The sequence below is a fragment of the Phytophthora infestans genome, genomic scaffold, assembly GCF_000142945.1.
Source record: "Phytophthora infestans T30-4 supercont1.66 genomic scaffold, whole genome shotgun sequence".
NCBI classification, from domain to species: Eukaryota; Oomycota; class Peronosporomycetes; order Peronosporales; family Peronosporaceae; genus Phytophthora; species Phytophthora infestans.
Window position 1 is genome coordinate 532,508 of NW_003303693.1, and position 18,150 is coordinate 550,657.

An 18,150-nucleotide genomic window follows, 5' to 3' on the forward strand; every position below is an offset into this window, starting at 1 on the left:
TCGTAGTATGAAGTTTAAAGTGCATTGTAATACATAGAACTTTCCTACTAGGTGCTACTAATATTGTACAAGTAGATAAGTATACATTACTGACATTTTGCTCAACTTGCTCGGAGCAATTTTCCAAATTTATAATTTTAATATGAGTAACAAGCTTATCTTCATTTGTTGAAAATGACTCCTAATGAGTACATTCTACAATTAAAAATTACTACAAAAATAGATGCTCATATTAACATGAACGAGTTGTGATCATTTTCGATGCTACTTTCACATACCGGTATAACTAAAAAACAATATTAATACAGCGTTAACTCTTCTTCATCGCCTGGGCAAGTGTTATTATTCTAGGCTCACCATATGCTGGAGACGGAGCAATTTGTCTGTTGTAAAGTCGAACGCCAGAAGAGCTCGGCTCATGTCGCTGGAAAGGCAGACATAAGAATTCGTGGCTGTCATGTATTAATACATACTTAAGTATGTAGCAAAACCATCAGCTGACAATTGGACTCCCACATGCCATGGTATTATACATTGCCAAGCCGGCGACACATAAGCCTTAATTATTACGAGATTCAGCTGCGTCGAGCTCAATTTATTTTTATGGAACAATTTATTTGAATGAAAAGCTGCTGAAAATACCTGGTAAAAGAAATCTGTGGTTGTTGGTCTGGTACCAGACCTAAAATAAAGTGCTACTGGCAATTTAGAGTCTATTTGAATGAAATTACATTTTGTTGCATCAAATATCTTTTTTACAATCTAATGAGAAAATGCCTTAACCCCCCAACTGTATGAGACACGGTTCCGCGAAAAGCTTAACGTGTCTGAGACACGTTAAGCTTTTATACTTAACGTTTGTATAGGACCATACAAATTGTCAGTCAAGAAGGGATAGGCATATTTCCCATCTTCCCGCACAGCAGTACATAGCTATGCGTGTGCCTTGAACTTGGTTTTTCTAGAAAATTAGAAGACACAGGTTTGATGAATGTCACACAAATCAGCATAGAGGATTGCAGGTGGAATTCTGCGCCACCCATATCTCGGTCATTCGAGAAGTTTCGCCGCTACCGCTCAATTGTCCGGGTTCAGAGGCCGATGGCGAGAGCTTCTGAAGGAAGGATGGAAATCAAAGGCCCCTACGGGCCTGTCAAACGACTACACGTACCTTATGCCGGGGAAGACGAAGAAGGACGTACGTAACGTGAACTTTTTCGTTGGAGAGGCTGCGTTGATGGCATATTTGGACCGTATCGCCTTGGGTAAGTAGTATCGCCTTTCAAGGTCTTTGTGTGGACTCTAGTACGTGTGCTTTGCTAGAGGAGATGCAGAAAGCTACCGCGGCGAAGCAACAAGCAAAAGCGGCAGCGACTCAACCTACTCCGGAAAGTGGACAGCCTGAAACCGATGTGCCTGATAGACAAGATGGTGCGTTTGATCTTATTGTGTATGTACATGTTATGATTCTAACGCTATCGTGTATATAGTTGCTGACCGAACTGTCAGTCCAGATCCAGGCACGACGAAGCCTGTTTGTCCGAACATTCAGGCTACCTCTCCACACCTGGCAGAGAGTGATTTGGGCAATTCAGTTGGTGATGAAAACGGTAAGCAGTTCGAACACATTGCTTGTACCTGTGAGCTACTGCTAACGCTAACACACCACTCCCTTATAGGTACAGACGAGTATCCCAATTGTAGTTTACATGCTGAATTCGATGCTGCTGCTACATCTGGCTCAGAGTATGCCTGCTCTGAGCCTGATAGCGACGGAGAAAGCACGATGCCAGGTGAAGAAGGGCAACCGGCCGCCATACCACCTGAAAAAGTGCAACCAAGCGTCAGCGTTGCATATGGAATCAGAGCAATGATGGGTAAGCTTATGGTGTATATACACGTTAAGGGTACACGTTGTGGATTCTTATAGTGTACGTGGATGTAGATGACCCAAACATTATCGAGCCTGGAGATAATCCAGCAGATTTTGCAGCACCGGATTCCGATGGTGACAATGTGAATATGTCCATTTACAATGATGATGAGGACTTAGGCCTCGAAGAAGCCGACGCCGTCGCGGAGGATTCTGCTGCTGCTCCTGACTTACTTTTCGAGCCATCTCTACTTGAAATAGTTGGCGGAGTTGGAGCACTTGCGCGCGGTAGTGTACACAAGGATGTTCTAAAAGACACGAAGCTCAATGGATGGAATGGACCTGATACCCAATTGCTTTTTCCCTACATGGACGAGCCGTACGAGGCTCGGACTGATGCATGGCTTACGGAGGACTATCCCAATATTTACAGCGGGGATCACGGGCCTACTGAAGAAGCCCTTTCCGCTGCTTCGACCGCGTTGGAGTCATTCTTCTTGTTTGCACCTCCCCATTTTTGGGAAGACATTGCCGGAGCTAGTGACGACTATTTCCTTCACAATTTGGATAAGCGTGTTGGCGCACAGCGTGCAAAGCAACAAGCCCGCCACCGGAAGGACAGCAATTTTGACGTCAAATCGCAAGAGCAAATCAAGGAGTATTTATTGGCAACACCTGACATATCTGGAAGAGAGTTTTGTATTTTTATTGGACTACTCATTGCCAGAACAATTGCGCCGAACAAGGAGAAATTTGACCACCACTGGAAGACTACCGACGAAGGCGCAATTCCGCGTGGGTGCTTCGGCCACTATATGAAGCGAGATCGGTTTGCTCATCTTTCCCGCAACATGCATTTTAGTCGCAATGATGCTCCTGAGGCAGCGACGGACCGCGCGTGGAAGCTGCGGCCAGTAATCATCGTACTGCAACATACGTTCCAGCGCAGCTTTGTACCGCCACCGGTCATGGCGTTTGATGAAGCGATGCTTCATTCAAGATCGGCTTGCAATCGTATGAGGGTGTACATGAAAGATAAGCCTCACAAATGGGGGACTCAGCTCTTCATGCTGTGCTGTTCTGAGACGGCTTATTGCATCCGGTACGTTTGTGACGCGCCTTCGGGCGCGTTTTTTTTTGGCTATAAAGTTGTCTTAACGTGTCTGCTACATGCTAACGATTTTTTTACCGTGTCTGATACAGTTTCGAAGTTTACTGTGGTAAACGCCAAATGCAAGACGACAGCACTCCACCTGACGAGAAATTCGGCCCTGCTGCAGTGGTGCGAAATCTCCAGCATGTATTTGGCCCCACTGGACCCTCCGACTTTCGACTGGTTGAAACAGATCGGTTTTACACCCCCGTGGTGCTTGCAATGCAACTGCTTACGATGTCTTTCTACATCGTTGGAACGATTATGATGAACAAGCAAGGCTTGTGCGAGGCCATCCTACCAGCAAAGCAGAAGAATGGCCGACGAGCGTCGAACAAGCGGCCAGCACATATCGAAAGAGGGACGTACGAAGTGGCGACATCCGTTCATGTTCCTGCAATGAAAGCAATCCGGTGGTACGACAAGCAAGGGGTGCACGTATTAGCAGCTGGTGGAAGTGCGCAACAGGACAGAATTGTCCGACGAGACCCTATTACGGCTTCGGAAGCGGAAGTAATGGCACCAAGAGTGGTAAAAGATTAATAGACCTTTATGGGCGGCGTGGATGTGCATGACCAGTTGCGTCTTCAAAGGTAAGTTGTCTTATCGTGTATAGACAGCTTTACCATTTCCGCTAATCGTGTCTGTTACATGCACCCCGTAGATACTCGTTGCAGCTGGCAAGACGCTACAGAAAGTATTACAAATCGTTGTTCCTAGGCCTTATTGATCTGGCAATTATCAATGCATTAGTTGTTTTCAATTGCCGGCGGGTTAGAGATGGTGAACGAAAGCTATCACACGTGCAATATCTCAAACAGCTTCACCTGGAGCTGTGCCAGCTTCAACCTGAAGACTGGCAGCAGCTGCTACGCCGCCGAGGGCTCCAGGCGACACCGACAAAAGCTCGAGAAGTCGCCAGACATGTGCCTGTTCAGACCGACGAGTGGCGTAAAGGGAGCGCCACACAAGCTCGAAAACGCCGTCAGCGCGCCTGTAAGTGTGCTCAGTGCTCAAAGCCGATGAAGAGTTGCGTGGGGGTGAGACTACCTTCTTTTGCGGTGAATGCAGGCTGAAACCGTCTTCTAAAAATGCTCTAGCAGCTCGAGTCTTCCTTTGCAACAAAGTGAAGCACTCCGTGAACGGTGTTCCAGCATCGTGCTTCGAGATCTGGCATAAACATTGGAAGAACGGCACATTGATCCCTCAGACACGGAACAAACGCAAGATTCGTGCCCGTAAGCCGAAGAGACCTACCGATGAGACTGCAGGTGATGCTGAGAACTCCGAGAAGTCGGGCGGTGAATCTGGAAGTGACGGATCATCACGCAAGAAGCGATCCCGCAGAAGTGATGACGTAGTTTAGGCAGGCTCCGGCTCTGATTTTTGACTTGCATTAAATATACTGCACAGTTCACGTATTCCCAGCTGGTTTGTTTTTCTAAATATCGACAAATAAATCAGGCTTGTACTGTATCGTCTTTGCGTACAGGAGACACAATAATAGATATACCATGTATTAGGAAGACACTTTAGGCGGGGAAGACACGATACCAAAGTTTGGGTTGGGGGTATGGACCGGCTTTAGTACAGACACGTTAAAATATATATGGAGTATAATATGGGTGCCCATCTTGCTTAACGTGTGTAGGTATGTCTGAGATGGCGAGCACCAAATGGCCTCGCACTTGGGGGGTTAAGATCCATCTGTGAAGTCGGATGTTGATTGTTGCACCCTTGAAAATTTTGCAACGTACGTTTCCTGCGCGCTCAATACCGGTAATCAGCCAAGCAGGCTACAGTATACATGTATTAGCAGCTTTTTTTTAAGTGTGCAAGACATTCTGTAAAGAAATTAATTCAAAAATCTACCAATACCTGTTGTGGTGGAAGAGTACGGATTTTTCCGTAACTTAATCGTTGTGATTTATTTTTTTAGAGTACCGGTAGTTTTCATTGTATCATGTGTAAATTCTGAACTCCAGGACTCACAAAATTCACAATCTTGAGATTTGGTATGACTGCTCCGCGATTTGAGTTTGGACACCCAATTCTTTTTCGAAAAATTATCACACTCTAGCCGATCTCTCTCCCAATAGGTCGCCTTGCTTCCCCAAGGCGCGGAAGCCGATATTGCTTCTATTGGCGGTAGTGAGCATCCTTGCTACAACCGTCTACGTCAACACTACGCTCGTCAATAATGCGTCTGTTGGTCTCAGTCACAGTTTGGGGTTCACGTCGCTCAATCATTCGCATTTAGACTGGAAGATGGACAATGCCGCATTCGAAGACAGCTTCGCGAGCGCAACACACCCTACATCACCGTTCTACAGGCGTGGTAAGTCTTTTGACAGGAGCGTGGTCCGTGGCCGTGCCGCCATGGTATGCCTGCACGATGCGATGCTGAACATGGGACAAGAGAGCTACGATGTCTTGGGAACCGAGAGCTCATTCAGGTATATCACTGTGGTAATGAGCTCTCAGATCGATCCGTAGAGCTCTTGTTCAGTCTGGACAATCACGTGGAACTCGTGGATGTGTGCTCTGATCTCTAGTCTCGTGGCATCATATCGAAAGAAATGGCTTCAAAGTTTCGAAGCTGGTGGATCAAGCCGCTTGCGATGTATTACACGGATGTCCGCCATGTAATGCTGCTAGACGTAGATGACGTCATCTTGAAAGACCCTGCTATTGTGCGTAGTCTTGATGGGTACGTGAAGACTGGCACAACGTTCTTTTACGACCGAGTCATCACCCAGAGGCGCTTCTTGACTGGCAATGATTCTGGGGAGATGTACGTGCACAAGCTGTTACGCGAATTCGACTACGCCAGATTCAACGTATCGAAGGGGCTCGCTCCTTCGCAGCAAATGCTCAATACATTTGCTCACAGAGGCAAGTCCATTCATGAGATGGACTCGTCAATGGTGCTGATTGACAAGAAGCGCGCAGGAAAAACTGTCATGGACATTTTGTTTTGGTTTATCACGGAGGAACGCTTTCGCTTTACGTATTCGTGGGGAGATAAGGAGACTTTCCGGCTAGCATTCGAGATGGCACGTGCGCCATATTTTTTCAGACCGTGGGGGGTCAGTGTGGTGCTAATCAAGAAATGAAGAACCACCCTGACACTCTCTGCGCTAGCATCCGGCAGTACATGCCAGTCCAGGGCTCTGACGATGAGGAGGCTGAGATTTTGTACATGAACGGCAAGGCACTGATCGATCCGTATCCGCAAGGCATCGGATTTATCCAGAAAGCCAAGCAGAACAATTTATTCAACACTGTTCCAACGCACATGACACCACGCCAACAGCGGAGACAGATTGACAAGGCGGGATATCCAGGCAAAAAGTTTAACACGGGGCTACACCTTTGCCAGAGTATTTCTCGCAGAATCTATTGCGTCGCCGCCTTCACTTTCTCGGCATCGCCATGGGTGTTCTGGGCTCATTACAGCATTGTGAAACGTACAAGTAGAGCCTGTCGTCAACAGTTAAATGATACTTCAAAGTTTTATCCCATAGATTATCTTATGTTGACAATTTTCCTTTCTTCACTTGAAGCTTAGCTGCGCTCATAGCAAATTGCCGTAAACGCAATTCTAAACCGGCGAAGCTGAGGTGTGTAAATTCCTGTGTGTCAAAGTGAGGGTTTCTGTGCAGCTCACGTCCTCCGAAACACCTTTGCATTCCTGTAAACCTGTTCATGGCACCGTGTTTCTGGATAATATACTCGGATCGCGGAGAGTCCTCGCGGAAGGAAACCAAGTGTGTCCATATCGCAGGATCTGGATATCCATCTTCGCTGATTGCTCGCTGAGACGGTACAGCATTTCCAAAAACCTTTTTCAAGCGAGGGTCAAAGTTTTCGACCTTGGAATCTCCCGTCAGTTTGAGTTGGTTGCGATGCAAGAAAACTACGTCCCCACTGGGATCGTGCTGTGCCATGGTCAAACCGCAAAACACATCTCCCGATACCTCTCCAGCTACGGCAGGGAGTTTTTCAATCATGTGGAAAGATGCACCTAGCTTCAGCCACGCAAAGCGGAACAGATCTTTGTCATCCCACGCGAGCTTGAGTCGATTGAAGTAGTTGGGTAAGTGAAACCTAAAGAAAAGAACCAGCGCGAGGGGAGTGGCGTGCCGTTTTCTATCCACAAGTAGCTGACCACTCTCCTGTTCATTCATGTCGACGAAAGGTGTGTCCAGTAGCTGCCAAACGAGCGAGGTTTGGTTGATAGCGAAGATAGTTCGTCCAGGATGCCAGAAGTCAGGCCAGAAGATAGCACCAGTCTTCTCAAACTCAAGTGTCTTAAACAGGTAGCTGGGGTCCTTGACTGGAACGTTGTCTGCATCCAAGAACAGAATCTGCTCGAATTTGCTGTTGTAGATGGCATAGATTTTGGTATTGAACATGAATGCGTGGCCGTGGCGGATTGATTGAAACGTAATTTTTCCTGCAGACTTGTTCCTCGCCAGGTGCGGTAGAGGCTCAAGAGTTCCGGGTACTTTGTTCATCTCATCGGGCCGTAGCCAAATTTCAATGGGCAGCGTGCAATGTAGCACTTCACGTAATGCTCGAACGGTAGCGTACACGCTCGCCACCATTTTGGGGTACACTACCATGACGATTCCCTGAGAAGAACTGCTTGAGCCACCATTAACGTTGGGCAGAGTGTATCCTGGTAGGAGCGTTTCCTCCACAACTTGTTGTGCTTGGGCTCGGAAGTTGGCGAAATTTGGGGCGTGCACGCACTGATATATAGAATCCTTGTGGCCTTTATCACATGTATGCTTCATGACCATGAATCTCTCGTGGGAGTCCAGGTCCTCGACCTCACAGTAGCCCGATGTGCCGTCCGGTATTGTGCTGTTACAGTCTTGGTCGTTTTCAGGCAAACGAGTCCCGTGTGGATTGCATTCTGCTGTTGCTCTCCAACCTTGACACTTCAGACGGCGGACTATTGACGAGTTGGAAGGTAACTCCATGGCAGTACCGTTGGAAGGCATCTTTTTCCAGGTCGATAAATGGCTAACCATTGCGTACTGCTTGCTGCCTCGAAGCACCTTGTCGCCATGCTCAATGCTGCTCTTCAGTTTTTCTCTTGTTGCATATACCCTTGCCACCACTGAAGTCTTCAGAGTCCAATTGACGGTTAACACGGTATAAAGCAGACTACTGAGCACCAACTAACTCAGCATCGCATGTTGCCACCGTAGTGCCCCAGCTGCATTGGACTTGCGGTGAAACTTCATGGTGGAGGTGTGGTATTGCGTTGGAGAGTTTTGAAGTGTGGTGTCGGTACAGTGGCAGTGCGTAGCTCAAAAGTTGCAGCGCCCTGCTCGCACAAAACGTGGTGACCAAGACTGTCTTATGTCTTGGAGGCTCCTGGAGATAACTTGAAAAGATTGGACATTTGCAACAAGCATCCAGTAGGAATACGAAGACAAGTGTTGTTCTCACTGTGATGGGTTTCAGAATCTGGAATCCCTTTGCGCGTTTCGCGGTACTTGACCTGCAAGTTTATTTCTACGTCGCAAATGTGAGAGTCTCGACTCTAGCTAAATATATTAATAACATTGCCGCAATATCATTCATTTTGTATGCAGAGAAATGAAGTAAAATGATAGGTCAATAATGGTGTAGCTCTCTGCTATTGGTTGCGATGGCAGCAACCATTCAAGAAGAAAGAGGCCGCGTGCCCCATCACTAAGATAGGTGAAGCCGAGGGATGTAATGGAGAGATGGCCGATGCCATCTCACTTCCAAAACTGACGGCCTAGATCAACAACTACCTACAGCTGTACGCAACATTTCAAGTACTCCGATGTCCACCGATGCTAAGTCTGGCGGTGGACTCGAGAAGTTTAAGGGCAAGTCGTACACAATGTGGAAAGACAAGCTTTTGACGCACGTCAATCAACTCGACCATCAGTACCAACGCAAGCAGCTGGAAAAGGGCCAGCCTGAAGCGAAGGTGCTCATGGCGGACTTCCTGCGGGGATGTCCGGACAAGCCACCATCACCGACCAATACTATGGATGAGCAAGAGGCGCTCTCTATCAGATGGGACATGATGCACTGGATGAGAGGAAGAGGAGACCTTCAAAACCTCCTCAACCAAGTCCTCCCAGACTTCTTCCTAAACACGTTGCCGGACGTGGTGTCCTCAATGGACCCCAGCGAAGTGATTCGGCTCCTGGAAAAGGATTTCGGTCAGGGTGACGCGGCTGGCCTAATCGACTTGATGAGAGCCTGGGCTAAGTTGACACGCGGCCCATGGCGCGACTTAAGGTCGCTGTTCGCGCAACTGAAGAAGGCTAAGAACGAAATCAATAGAAAGGCAAAGAAGCTGTTCGATGAGGAAATGGTGACAGAGTCCTGGGTGTGTGTCGAGGTCCTCTCACAGCTGCCTAGCGAGTTCTGGGCCTCTTCGATCTCGCTGAAGAAGGGCGATTTCAATATCGATCAGGTCGAGAGCGCACTGCGCAAGATATTTGGAGACAAGTCCAAGAAAGAAGTGGGTCTTATGGATAAGTCCCACCCGATCACCATCAACAACGTGCGGGTGAATGGTGGGCAAAAGCGAAAAATGGGTGGCAATGAGGGTGGCAAGTGCTTCTACTGCCTACAGACGGGACACTTCAAGGCGAATTGCCCGACTATGGCTGCCGACAGGGACCCCAACCGTTCAGGTGGACCCCTCTTCCGCACCGACGTTAACACGGCACCAGGTGCAAAGAAGGCCAAAAAGGGCAGGACGACCGCTATCAACACGATCACAGCGGTTGTGAAGGACGGCAAGACGCACGTCAACAAGGACGGAAAGACGCTGTTGGAGGAGTGCATGGAGGATGAGGCTATGGACGACATTGAGAGTTTAAACCCATCCCTCCATGAGGATTTTGAGGACATGGGTAACCCAACCCAGACCCCAAATGAGGCTCTCCAAGATATGGACCAACTCGAAGATGAGGTACGTAAACAAAATGCATCGTACTTAAAAACGTTAAAGCGGTTAACCGTAACCGATGATATGTGGGTGGTCGACACTGGTGCACGCCGAGCTATAACATCAGACAGAAGCTGGTTTACTGGGAAGCTCCGACCTGGCCAGAATACCGTGTTCACTTACGGTAATGGAACTGTTTCACGCAGCTCTCTTAAAGGATCAATAAAACTTAGCGTTTTGACTCTAAAAGGAAGATTAAGTGATATATCATTGACAGATATTTCGTTTGACCGACAGTGTGATAGCAACTTACTCAGTTCATATTACCTTGCTCGGCACGGTTATAGACACCTACAGTCTAAATCAGGTGATTTTCTTTTCTTTTTAGGAAAGAACTTTAAATTGCTGTTTGCAGCTGTGGCAATAGGCGAAGTCTACTACTTACCGAGCGCGAAACCAGCTAGAAAGAGTGCTTTTAATGCTCAACTAAGCAAAGTTGGAGACATACTAAAGGAATGGCATCTGAGATTAGGCGATGTGGGCAAAGAACGCCTAATTAGAAGCATGAGCAATCAGAAACTAAAGGGGTTACCTAACCTCTCTTACTCAGAACTCAAGAAAGTTTCATTCTTTTGTAGTACACGCGCCTCAATGAAGGATCGCAGAATGTCCTACAGGAATTTGATAGGAAACAAATCAACAGAGCCATTGCACACTCTGCACATGGACTCTACTGGAAGGTTGAGGGTTAATGGACTGTATGGTTCCTTCGGTTATCGGTATGCCCTTGCAGTGGTAGATGATGCCACTGCCTATAAGTGGTATTTTGCAGTAAAATCCTTGAAAGAGGTTCGAGGCAAAATCCGGACCCTCTTAAAACAGTTGGAAGTACAGTTTCCCTTATTTAAGGTTCGCAGAATTAGGACAGACGGTGGGACTGAGTTCCTAAACAGTGAGGTTTCTAAACTGTGTTCTAAACTTGGTCTAGATTTCCAAAGCTCTAACGTCGAATCCCAAGAAGAAAATGGGAGTGCTGAAAGAGCACATCAAACCATGATGGCTGGTGTGCGCTGTGCACTTCGAGGGGCCAATATGCCAGCAAAGTGGTGGCCCGAAGCTCTACTCTATATTGTCGATATTACAAACCGACTACCTATGGCGAGGCTCGGGATGAAAACCCCGTATGAGCTGTTACATCGGAAACAACCCAGTGGCTTAGCATTTAGGATCTGGGGCTCAAAGTGTTTCGCACATGTTCCTAAATCAAAAAGGAAGGACCCAAAGCTGGGTGATAGGGCAATTGAGTGCAAGCTTTTGGGACTTTCACCAAAATACAAAGGGTACCGTCTTCTTGATGTGAAGGCGAACAAGTATCTTATAGCGAGAGATGTGAAGTTTAGTTTGACTGGTACAGAGGCTATGATCAGACGCTCGTTTCCCAATGAGGACTCCAGCATTGATCACGAAGAGGTACATGCTATCGGTCAGCTAGGCAAACAACCAAGAGGCACAGTTGCAGGTGAAGTGCCGGCTGACGAAATCTCAGAACCGGTCACTGACCCACCGACATCCCGACTAGTGGGAGATAAGCGACAGGCTACCAGTGACGTCCGTCGATCAAAACGGCAGCGAACACGCAACGTAAGGCTTAGTGACTACGTGACCCAGCTAAATCTTGTAGCGTCAGATAAGCCGGACAGAATCCCTGTTCCGAAATCGATTAAGGAAGCGCGACTAAGTCCTTACGCTAAACAGTGGGAGTCTGCAATCAAAGCAGAATATGATGCCCTTTTGAGTAATAATACATGGGAACTTGTACCATTACCTAATGGACGCAGCGTCCTTGGGTGCCACTGGCTGTTTGATGTCAAGTACCATGCAGATGGGTCTGTTGACCGCTTTAAGGCTAGGCTGGTTGTTCAGGGTAACACACAGCTATATGGCATCGACTACAAGAAGGTATTCGCTCCCGTGGCCCGCTATGAGTCTTTGCGGGTGCTGTTGGCATTGGCCAGAATTCTAGGACTGGAGCTACACCAAATGGATGTATCTACAGCCTTTCTAAATGGTATCCTACATGAAAGTATCTATATGAGGCAGCCATTGGGATTTCGTCATGGCACTGGGCACCTTGTATGTAGGTTGAAAAAAAGCCTGTATGGGTTAAAACAGGCACCCAGAATCTGGTATGCCGTTCTAAATGAGTTTCTTACCAGCTTAGGATTTTTTAGATGCAAGAAAGAACATTGCTTGTATCTAAAACGGTGGGATATCAAAGGGATTGAACACATTCTGATCATATGCGTCTATGTTGACGACCTGACAATTGCGGGCTCACATCTGAGCTCGATCAGCGATCTGAAGGCTAAACTGTCTGCAAAGTTTACAATGAAAGACTTGGGCGAGTTGCATTACCTGCTAAAAATGGAGATCAAAAGAGATTCACAAAAGAAAACACTCAGAATCTCACAGCAGAAGTACATCAACGATCTTCTGGTAAAGTATCAAATGCGAGACTGTAGTACAGAACCCACACCACAAGCGAAAAGTGTTATATTAGAAAAGGAAAAGGATATGAACCCAGAACAGATAGCGGCCCAACCATTCGATTACAGAGGTTTAGTGGGCTCACTGATGTATCTTGTCCGAGGTACTAGACCTGATATTGCTAATGCTGTAAGAGAGCATAGTAAATATCTATCTTGCTATAATAAGACCCATTGGAGGGCGGCTCAGCGAGTACTAAAGTACTTGAAAGGAACGTCGAAGTATGGCATTGAGTACAATGGAAATAGTACCACTAAGTTAGAGCTATACACAGACGCGAGCTTCGCGAATGCATCTGAAGGAAGGAAGTCAATCACAGGATATGTATCAATACTTGCTGGTGCATGCATCTCTTGGAAAAGTATTAAGCAAGATTGTATTAGTATTCATACAGCAGAATCTGAAATAGTAGCCGCCAGTGAAGGTGCTCGAGAGGCGATGTGGTTGAGGCTACTATTGAAAGAATTAGGCTACGGCCAAGTACTACCCACCCAATGCTGGTGTGATAATACTGCCGCAATAAGTATCATTAAGGATCCTTGCAGTCACTCATCTACCAAGCACATTGATATCAGGCATCTGTATGCCCGTGACAAACATGAGGACAAAAGTATCATTGTGAATTACTGTAGCACCAACGACATGGTGGCTGATGCCCTTACGAAGCCATTAAGCCAAACACAGTTTGAAAAACTCAGATCTATGATGGGGATAAAAGAATTGGGTTAATCATCAGCCTCAAATTTAGTTTTACGCCCCAAATAAGGTTAGGTCCCTCAAATAAAATATTGACGGTCATTTGGTGTAAACACAAGTTCTTGTCAATTTAAGGGAATTATTAAGAAGTTTAGGAAAAGGATTACAGTAAAGGAAGGCCTTAAGGAAAGGGTTCTGGTTACAGACTAGTTTTAAAGTTAAAACCTTAAGTTTAATGGTCACCTAGCCCTAAGTTTGAAAATTGAACAGGTCCAGGCTATTAGCCACTTGCTCTTGAGTACATTTTACTCAAACTTTCGGTTAATTTCACTCCTGACTCTCTCAGTTCCCGCCGCTGAAAGGCACAACTGGTCTAAGACTAGACACCCACGAGTAGCCGAATGATCGGACTTTCTACTTGCAGAGCTCACATCATGGGCTTGGCTGACCGTTTGAGGTGCCAAAAGGCCGGGACCTGAATGGCCGCTGTGGCTTAGGCCGGTCTGCTGTCGCCGAAGAAGGATACAAGCAGCTTGTGGATGCCCCCCCGAAGGGCTTTCGTCGGGACCCGCACCTGTGCAGTTCGGAAGAAAAAGAGAGAGTGAAGAGCTCAGTCCAATATCGGCAACAAACAATACAAAGAGTAAGTCTCTTTAGAATATAAGATAAAGTATTGGATCAGATTTTGGGCTCTGCGACAAGGCAAATCTGGGACCAAGGTGGTAACAAACCATCGCTCGAGAAGGATCTTGAGTGACAATGAGAAGACGTTAAGTGACGAAGAAATGATGGAGAACGTGAGCATCTTTAGTGGGAGTGTTGTGCCGCAATATCATTCAGTTTGTATGCAGAGAAATGAAGTAAAATGATAGGTCAATAATGGTGTAGCTCTCTGCTATTGGTTGCGATGGCAGCAACTCGTCCTAGCCATTCAAGAAGAAAGAGGCCGCGTGCCCCATCACTAAGATAGGTGAAGCCGAGGGATGTAATAAAGAGATGGCCGATGCCATCTCACTTCCAAAACTGACGGCCTAGATCAACAACTACCTACAGCTGTACGCTACAATTGGAAGCAAAATTCCCCCTTTGCTAAAAGGTAGCCAAATATCGCACGTTTAAAGTACTAACAACCTCGAGATTGAATATTACTTCTAGTAGAAGTAGTAGTAGCTCAAATATTAAATGCTACTTTATAGTATTCTGCTTTTTACAATTTTTTTTTCTGAGATTAAGTCTTTAAGTTTTGAGCAATATTTGATACCGCGGGATTAATACAATAGAAAGATAATACTTTAAGATATTCCCCGCTTAGTTCGTTTCTTGACATTGCTGAGGGCTCTCGTTAAGGCACCTTTTATCGGCTCCTTCAGCACCTTTCCTGTCGAATCGGTTCTAAAATTAACGATCAGCACCTTCAAAAGATGGTTTCATTCTAATCGGATCATATTTTTCACAGACTAGGTTAATATGTGACGCGCTTCTAAATGGTTAGTCCACAGACTTTGGCAGTTCAACTAGCGAAAAGACTTAAATTCATACAGTAAAAAAAACGCTCAAAAAGCAGTCAAGGTGAGCATTAAGAGCACTAGGCCGCGGAGGAAAGCCCTTACAAGCCATGCCTGGCGGAACCATGGATGTGGTCAATTCAAAACACCAAAAGGCTGCCGTTATGGAGCCACCTATCGGAGCTCGTGTAACTCCAGCGTAAACTGATTAATATGGAGGACCTGCTTGTGGAGTTGGTAGAGCTACACCAAGGTAGTGGGAGCAGCAATCGAAGAGACAGGGTAGCGGCAGCCCGTGGGAAAGTCATTTACCAAGGTGCTAAACAAAGTTTTTCGTGGAAACAACCTGTAGCTGGTCTATAAAACGCAATGAGTATTAACCCCTCGGTTACCAGAAATCAAGTATCGAATCAGCTTAATTTACGTCGTAACTTACGACTTCACGTTAGTATAACGGTTTTTACTGATGTGCCTTTTCCACGTCAAGATGCACTGGATTCCCGCTATAAACTATCACAGGTTTTTCTATGCTACGTCATCAGCGTTACGACTTTGGATCCGCGTCATATTCTAGAAAACCAACAATTACAACTTACAAGCCGTACTTTGTCGATATCAGATGTTTTCTTGCACATCAATACTGCTTCTGATCCAACAAAACATGAGCTGTGATAGTCGCTATGATGTGCTTTGAACAACAGAACATGGACTACGATAAAGAAAGCTGATGTACAGTGCCACGAGTGCCTGCGTTTGCTGATTGCGGAGCAGACTGCTCCTCTTCATTGTCAGCGTCGCCGTCTTCGTGACCGAGCAGCTCACGACGTGTTGGTTTGCATGTGCCAACCTTGCCCGATCGCCGCAGAACGACCCGCTTACCAAGCGATGCTGGAATAGACGCTCCGCTGTCAAAGTCCTCATGCCATATTTGGTAACACGTCTTGCGCACACCGCCGTACAAATGTCGCGACTTAGGACAAAGGAAGCACTTCGCGTCAGTCTGGGAGCAGTCCTCGCAGAAGTAGGTTGTCTGGAACGACGTTTTGCGGTCGCCACGGAGGCGAGCACATACTTTGCAGGAACGTTGCCTTCATTTTTGGACACCTGAAACAACGACCCAGTCATCGAACTGGACGTGTTTGTGCCCACTCAACCGAGGCCGTTTGCGAGAGCGAATCATAGGTGAAGGTGTCGGGGCAGTGCGTTCCTCAACGTTTTCGGCTTTAAGCTGTAGTACTTGTTTATGTAGGAGAAGATACCATTCTTCACGGGGTTTTAGCACAAGACGCTTGATTCGACATGTTTCCTTGTGCGTCAGATATGCATTGACCAGGGCCATGTCTACAAACCCAAGGAGTAGTGATTTGTAATACGTTTGGAAACGGAAGGATGTGGTGTAGCGGGATCAGCAAAATCTGCGAGATTGCCAGATCCAACCTACCAACTGCGCCCAGACACCGACTAACGGAGGGGGTCCCCCGATGATCCGTGTTCTGCTGAACTTTCCTCACCTTGTGTACCCGTCGGTAAGGCGGGATCTTGCTCTCTCGGTAGCTTCCGAAGAGTTCAAGTGGTGAAGCTTGAGTGTCTTGGCAAGACGTGGGGATGGGGTGGAGCAGCAGTGGAAGATCTTCACTGTGCGTCCGTGGATGGTTCCGTATCCTAAGCGAATAGTCGAGCTTATGGATCCGGGGCCTAGATCGTGTTTCTGGCCGTAGGGTATTTTTGCGGGTGTGTTCCCTTGCCTTTGTAGTTCCTTTGCGTCGTACTTACCGCCTCCTGTGACGGGATCTTGAGAGTTGAGATCTTCTAGGGTGAAACCGACCAAGTAGTAATTCGGTTAGCCTGTTGGATCTGCACGTGTATAGGAAAAGCTCACTAGGTTGTAGGACCTGGCCACTGTATTATCCAGTTATCACTACCAAAAACTAGGTTCGCAATTCCCAACCTTCTCTGGAAATCGTACGCCCAGTGTAGCTCCGGTTCTTGAGGGCAGGAAGGCACTTGCGTGTTATTGTGCAAATAGAAGTCTGTATTGATATTTAAGCCTATACCTGCCTGGATTTCTACTTTCTATGTCTTCCACCTGACAAATCCCTTACCAGGCTCGGCTGCATGTACCTTTTTCCCTTAACCCATCATCCCAGCTGTGTTATCTTCAGATCCACCGGATCCATGGCGTAATCATTAAAGTCACCCTATTATGGGTACACTCATCCGGATCCAGGTCGCTTGGATCCGCTTCACTGTGAATGTACACTCGTCGTGGATCTGAGCTTTCCAATCATCCAACATCATCTCGCAACCGTCTGTGATCTCCATTGTCCACGAAAGTTTGAGATCCACTGCATCCATCATCCCTATACCCTGGATCCAGGTCCCTCTACGCGGGATCCCCCCTCCTTGGATCCGAACTCGGAAGTATGGGATCCGGGGTACCTCGTGGTGGATCTTGACTTCTTGTTAGCCGTGGTTACCAGATCCTCCTTCGGATGGCACCTACCACCATTCCTTCATAGGATCCACACTCGATCCACTGGTACATATTATATCCCACATTTATCTAAGTGAATCCAGGTAAGGGTGGATCCGAGATAAGTCTTGGTGGATCTTGCCTTCTCGTACATCGCTCATACCAGATCCATCGTCATTTCATCCGGGGTGCTGCTCGTCGTGGCTAATCCACCACAGGCAACTTGCACCTGTGTCAGACAACCCAAATCCTCTCTAATCACTTGAAATTCTCACTGATTCGGGATAGTGACCCCGCGTCAGACCCATTCTCTTATTTCTGAGAAACCACTTCACCACAATCGCCTCCTGTACGTTGTCGGCGCTGCACAACAGCGTTCACGGCGTGCATTACCAGCATCCACAACCGCTTTCTCCTCTTCGTGACATGTCTCCCGCCAAGCGTACCGGCAAATCGCCGGGCAAGGCCCCATCCACCACCCCTCCGGTCAGTCCGTCTTCCATGTCGCCTACCGATCTGCGGGTTCTAGCCTAGGCTCTTTCCGATCAGGTGCAAACCTTGACGGCGAAGCTCCAGACGGCTCAAGATGCCCAAGACCAAGATGCGTCTCTGCACACTACCCAACGTCAAACCTTGCGAGCCTAAGTCCATGACCAGGCTATGTAGATCCAGGGGTGGGAGCACCGTGCAGCCTCTCGGTCGCAGGACCTGCGACCCTTATTGGCTGATCAGTCGGTCGAGATCCGCGACCTGACCGGACGGCTGGATCGCGCCTCCCGTCAACGAGATGGTATGCGAGATGACAACGACCATCTCCTTAGGGAGATGGCGCTCGCTGGATCTGAGATCCACCATCTCCAATCCCGGATCCACGACCTCGAGCGGGATCTGGAGGATTCTCGGACTGCTAGGGCAGCCGCGGACGCGAGCTTGGACCGACTCCGTGAC

The 18,150-nt window shown here is 47.4% G+C and overlaps 2 protein-coding genes across 2 annotated transcripts; one reads left to right on the forward strand and one right to left on the reverse strand.

Annotated features, from left to right (window-relative positions):
• Positions 1–5,605: 5,605 nt before the first annotated feature.
• Positions 5,606–6,386, forward strand: PITG_18265 (uncharacterized protein; the record flags this gene model as incomplete). The annotated part of the gene is made up of 3 exons (XM_002997845.1): positions 5,606–6,124; positions 6,181–6,254; positions 6,374–6,386. The coding sequence occupies 3 exons, from the start codon at positions 5,606–5,608 to the stop codon at positions 6,384–6,386; spliced, it is 606 nt and encodes a 201-aa protein (XP_002997891.1).
• Positions 6,387–6,559: 173 nt separating this feature from the next.
• PITG_18266 (uncharacterized protein) lies at positions 6,560–7,828 on the reverse strand (the record flags this gene model as incomplete). The annotated part of the gene is made up of 3 exons (XM_002997846.1): positions 6,560–6,844; positions 6,902–7,663; positions 7,736–7,828. 3 exons carry the CDS (start codon positions 7,826–7,828, stop codon positions 6,560–6,562), a joined length of 1,140 nt encoding a protein of 379 aa, XP_002997892.1.
• Between the last annotated feature and the right edge of the window lie 10,322 nt (positions 7,829–18,150).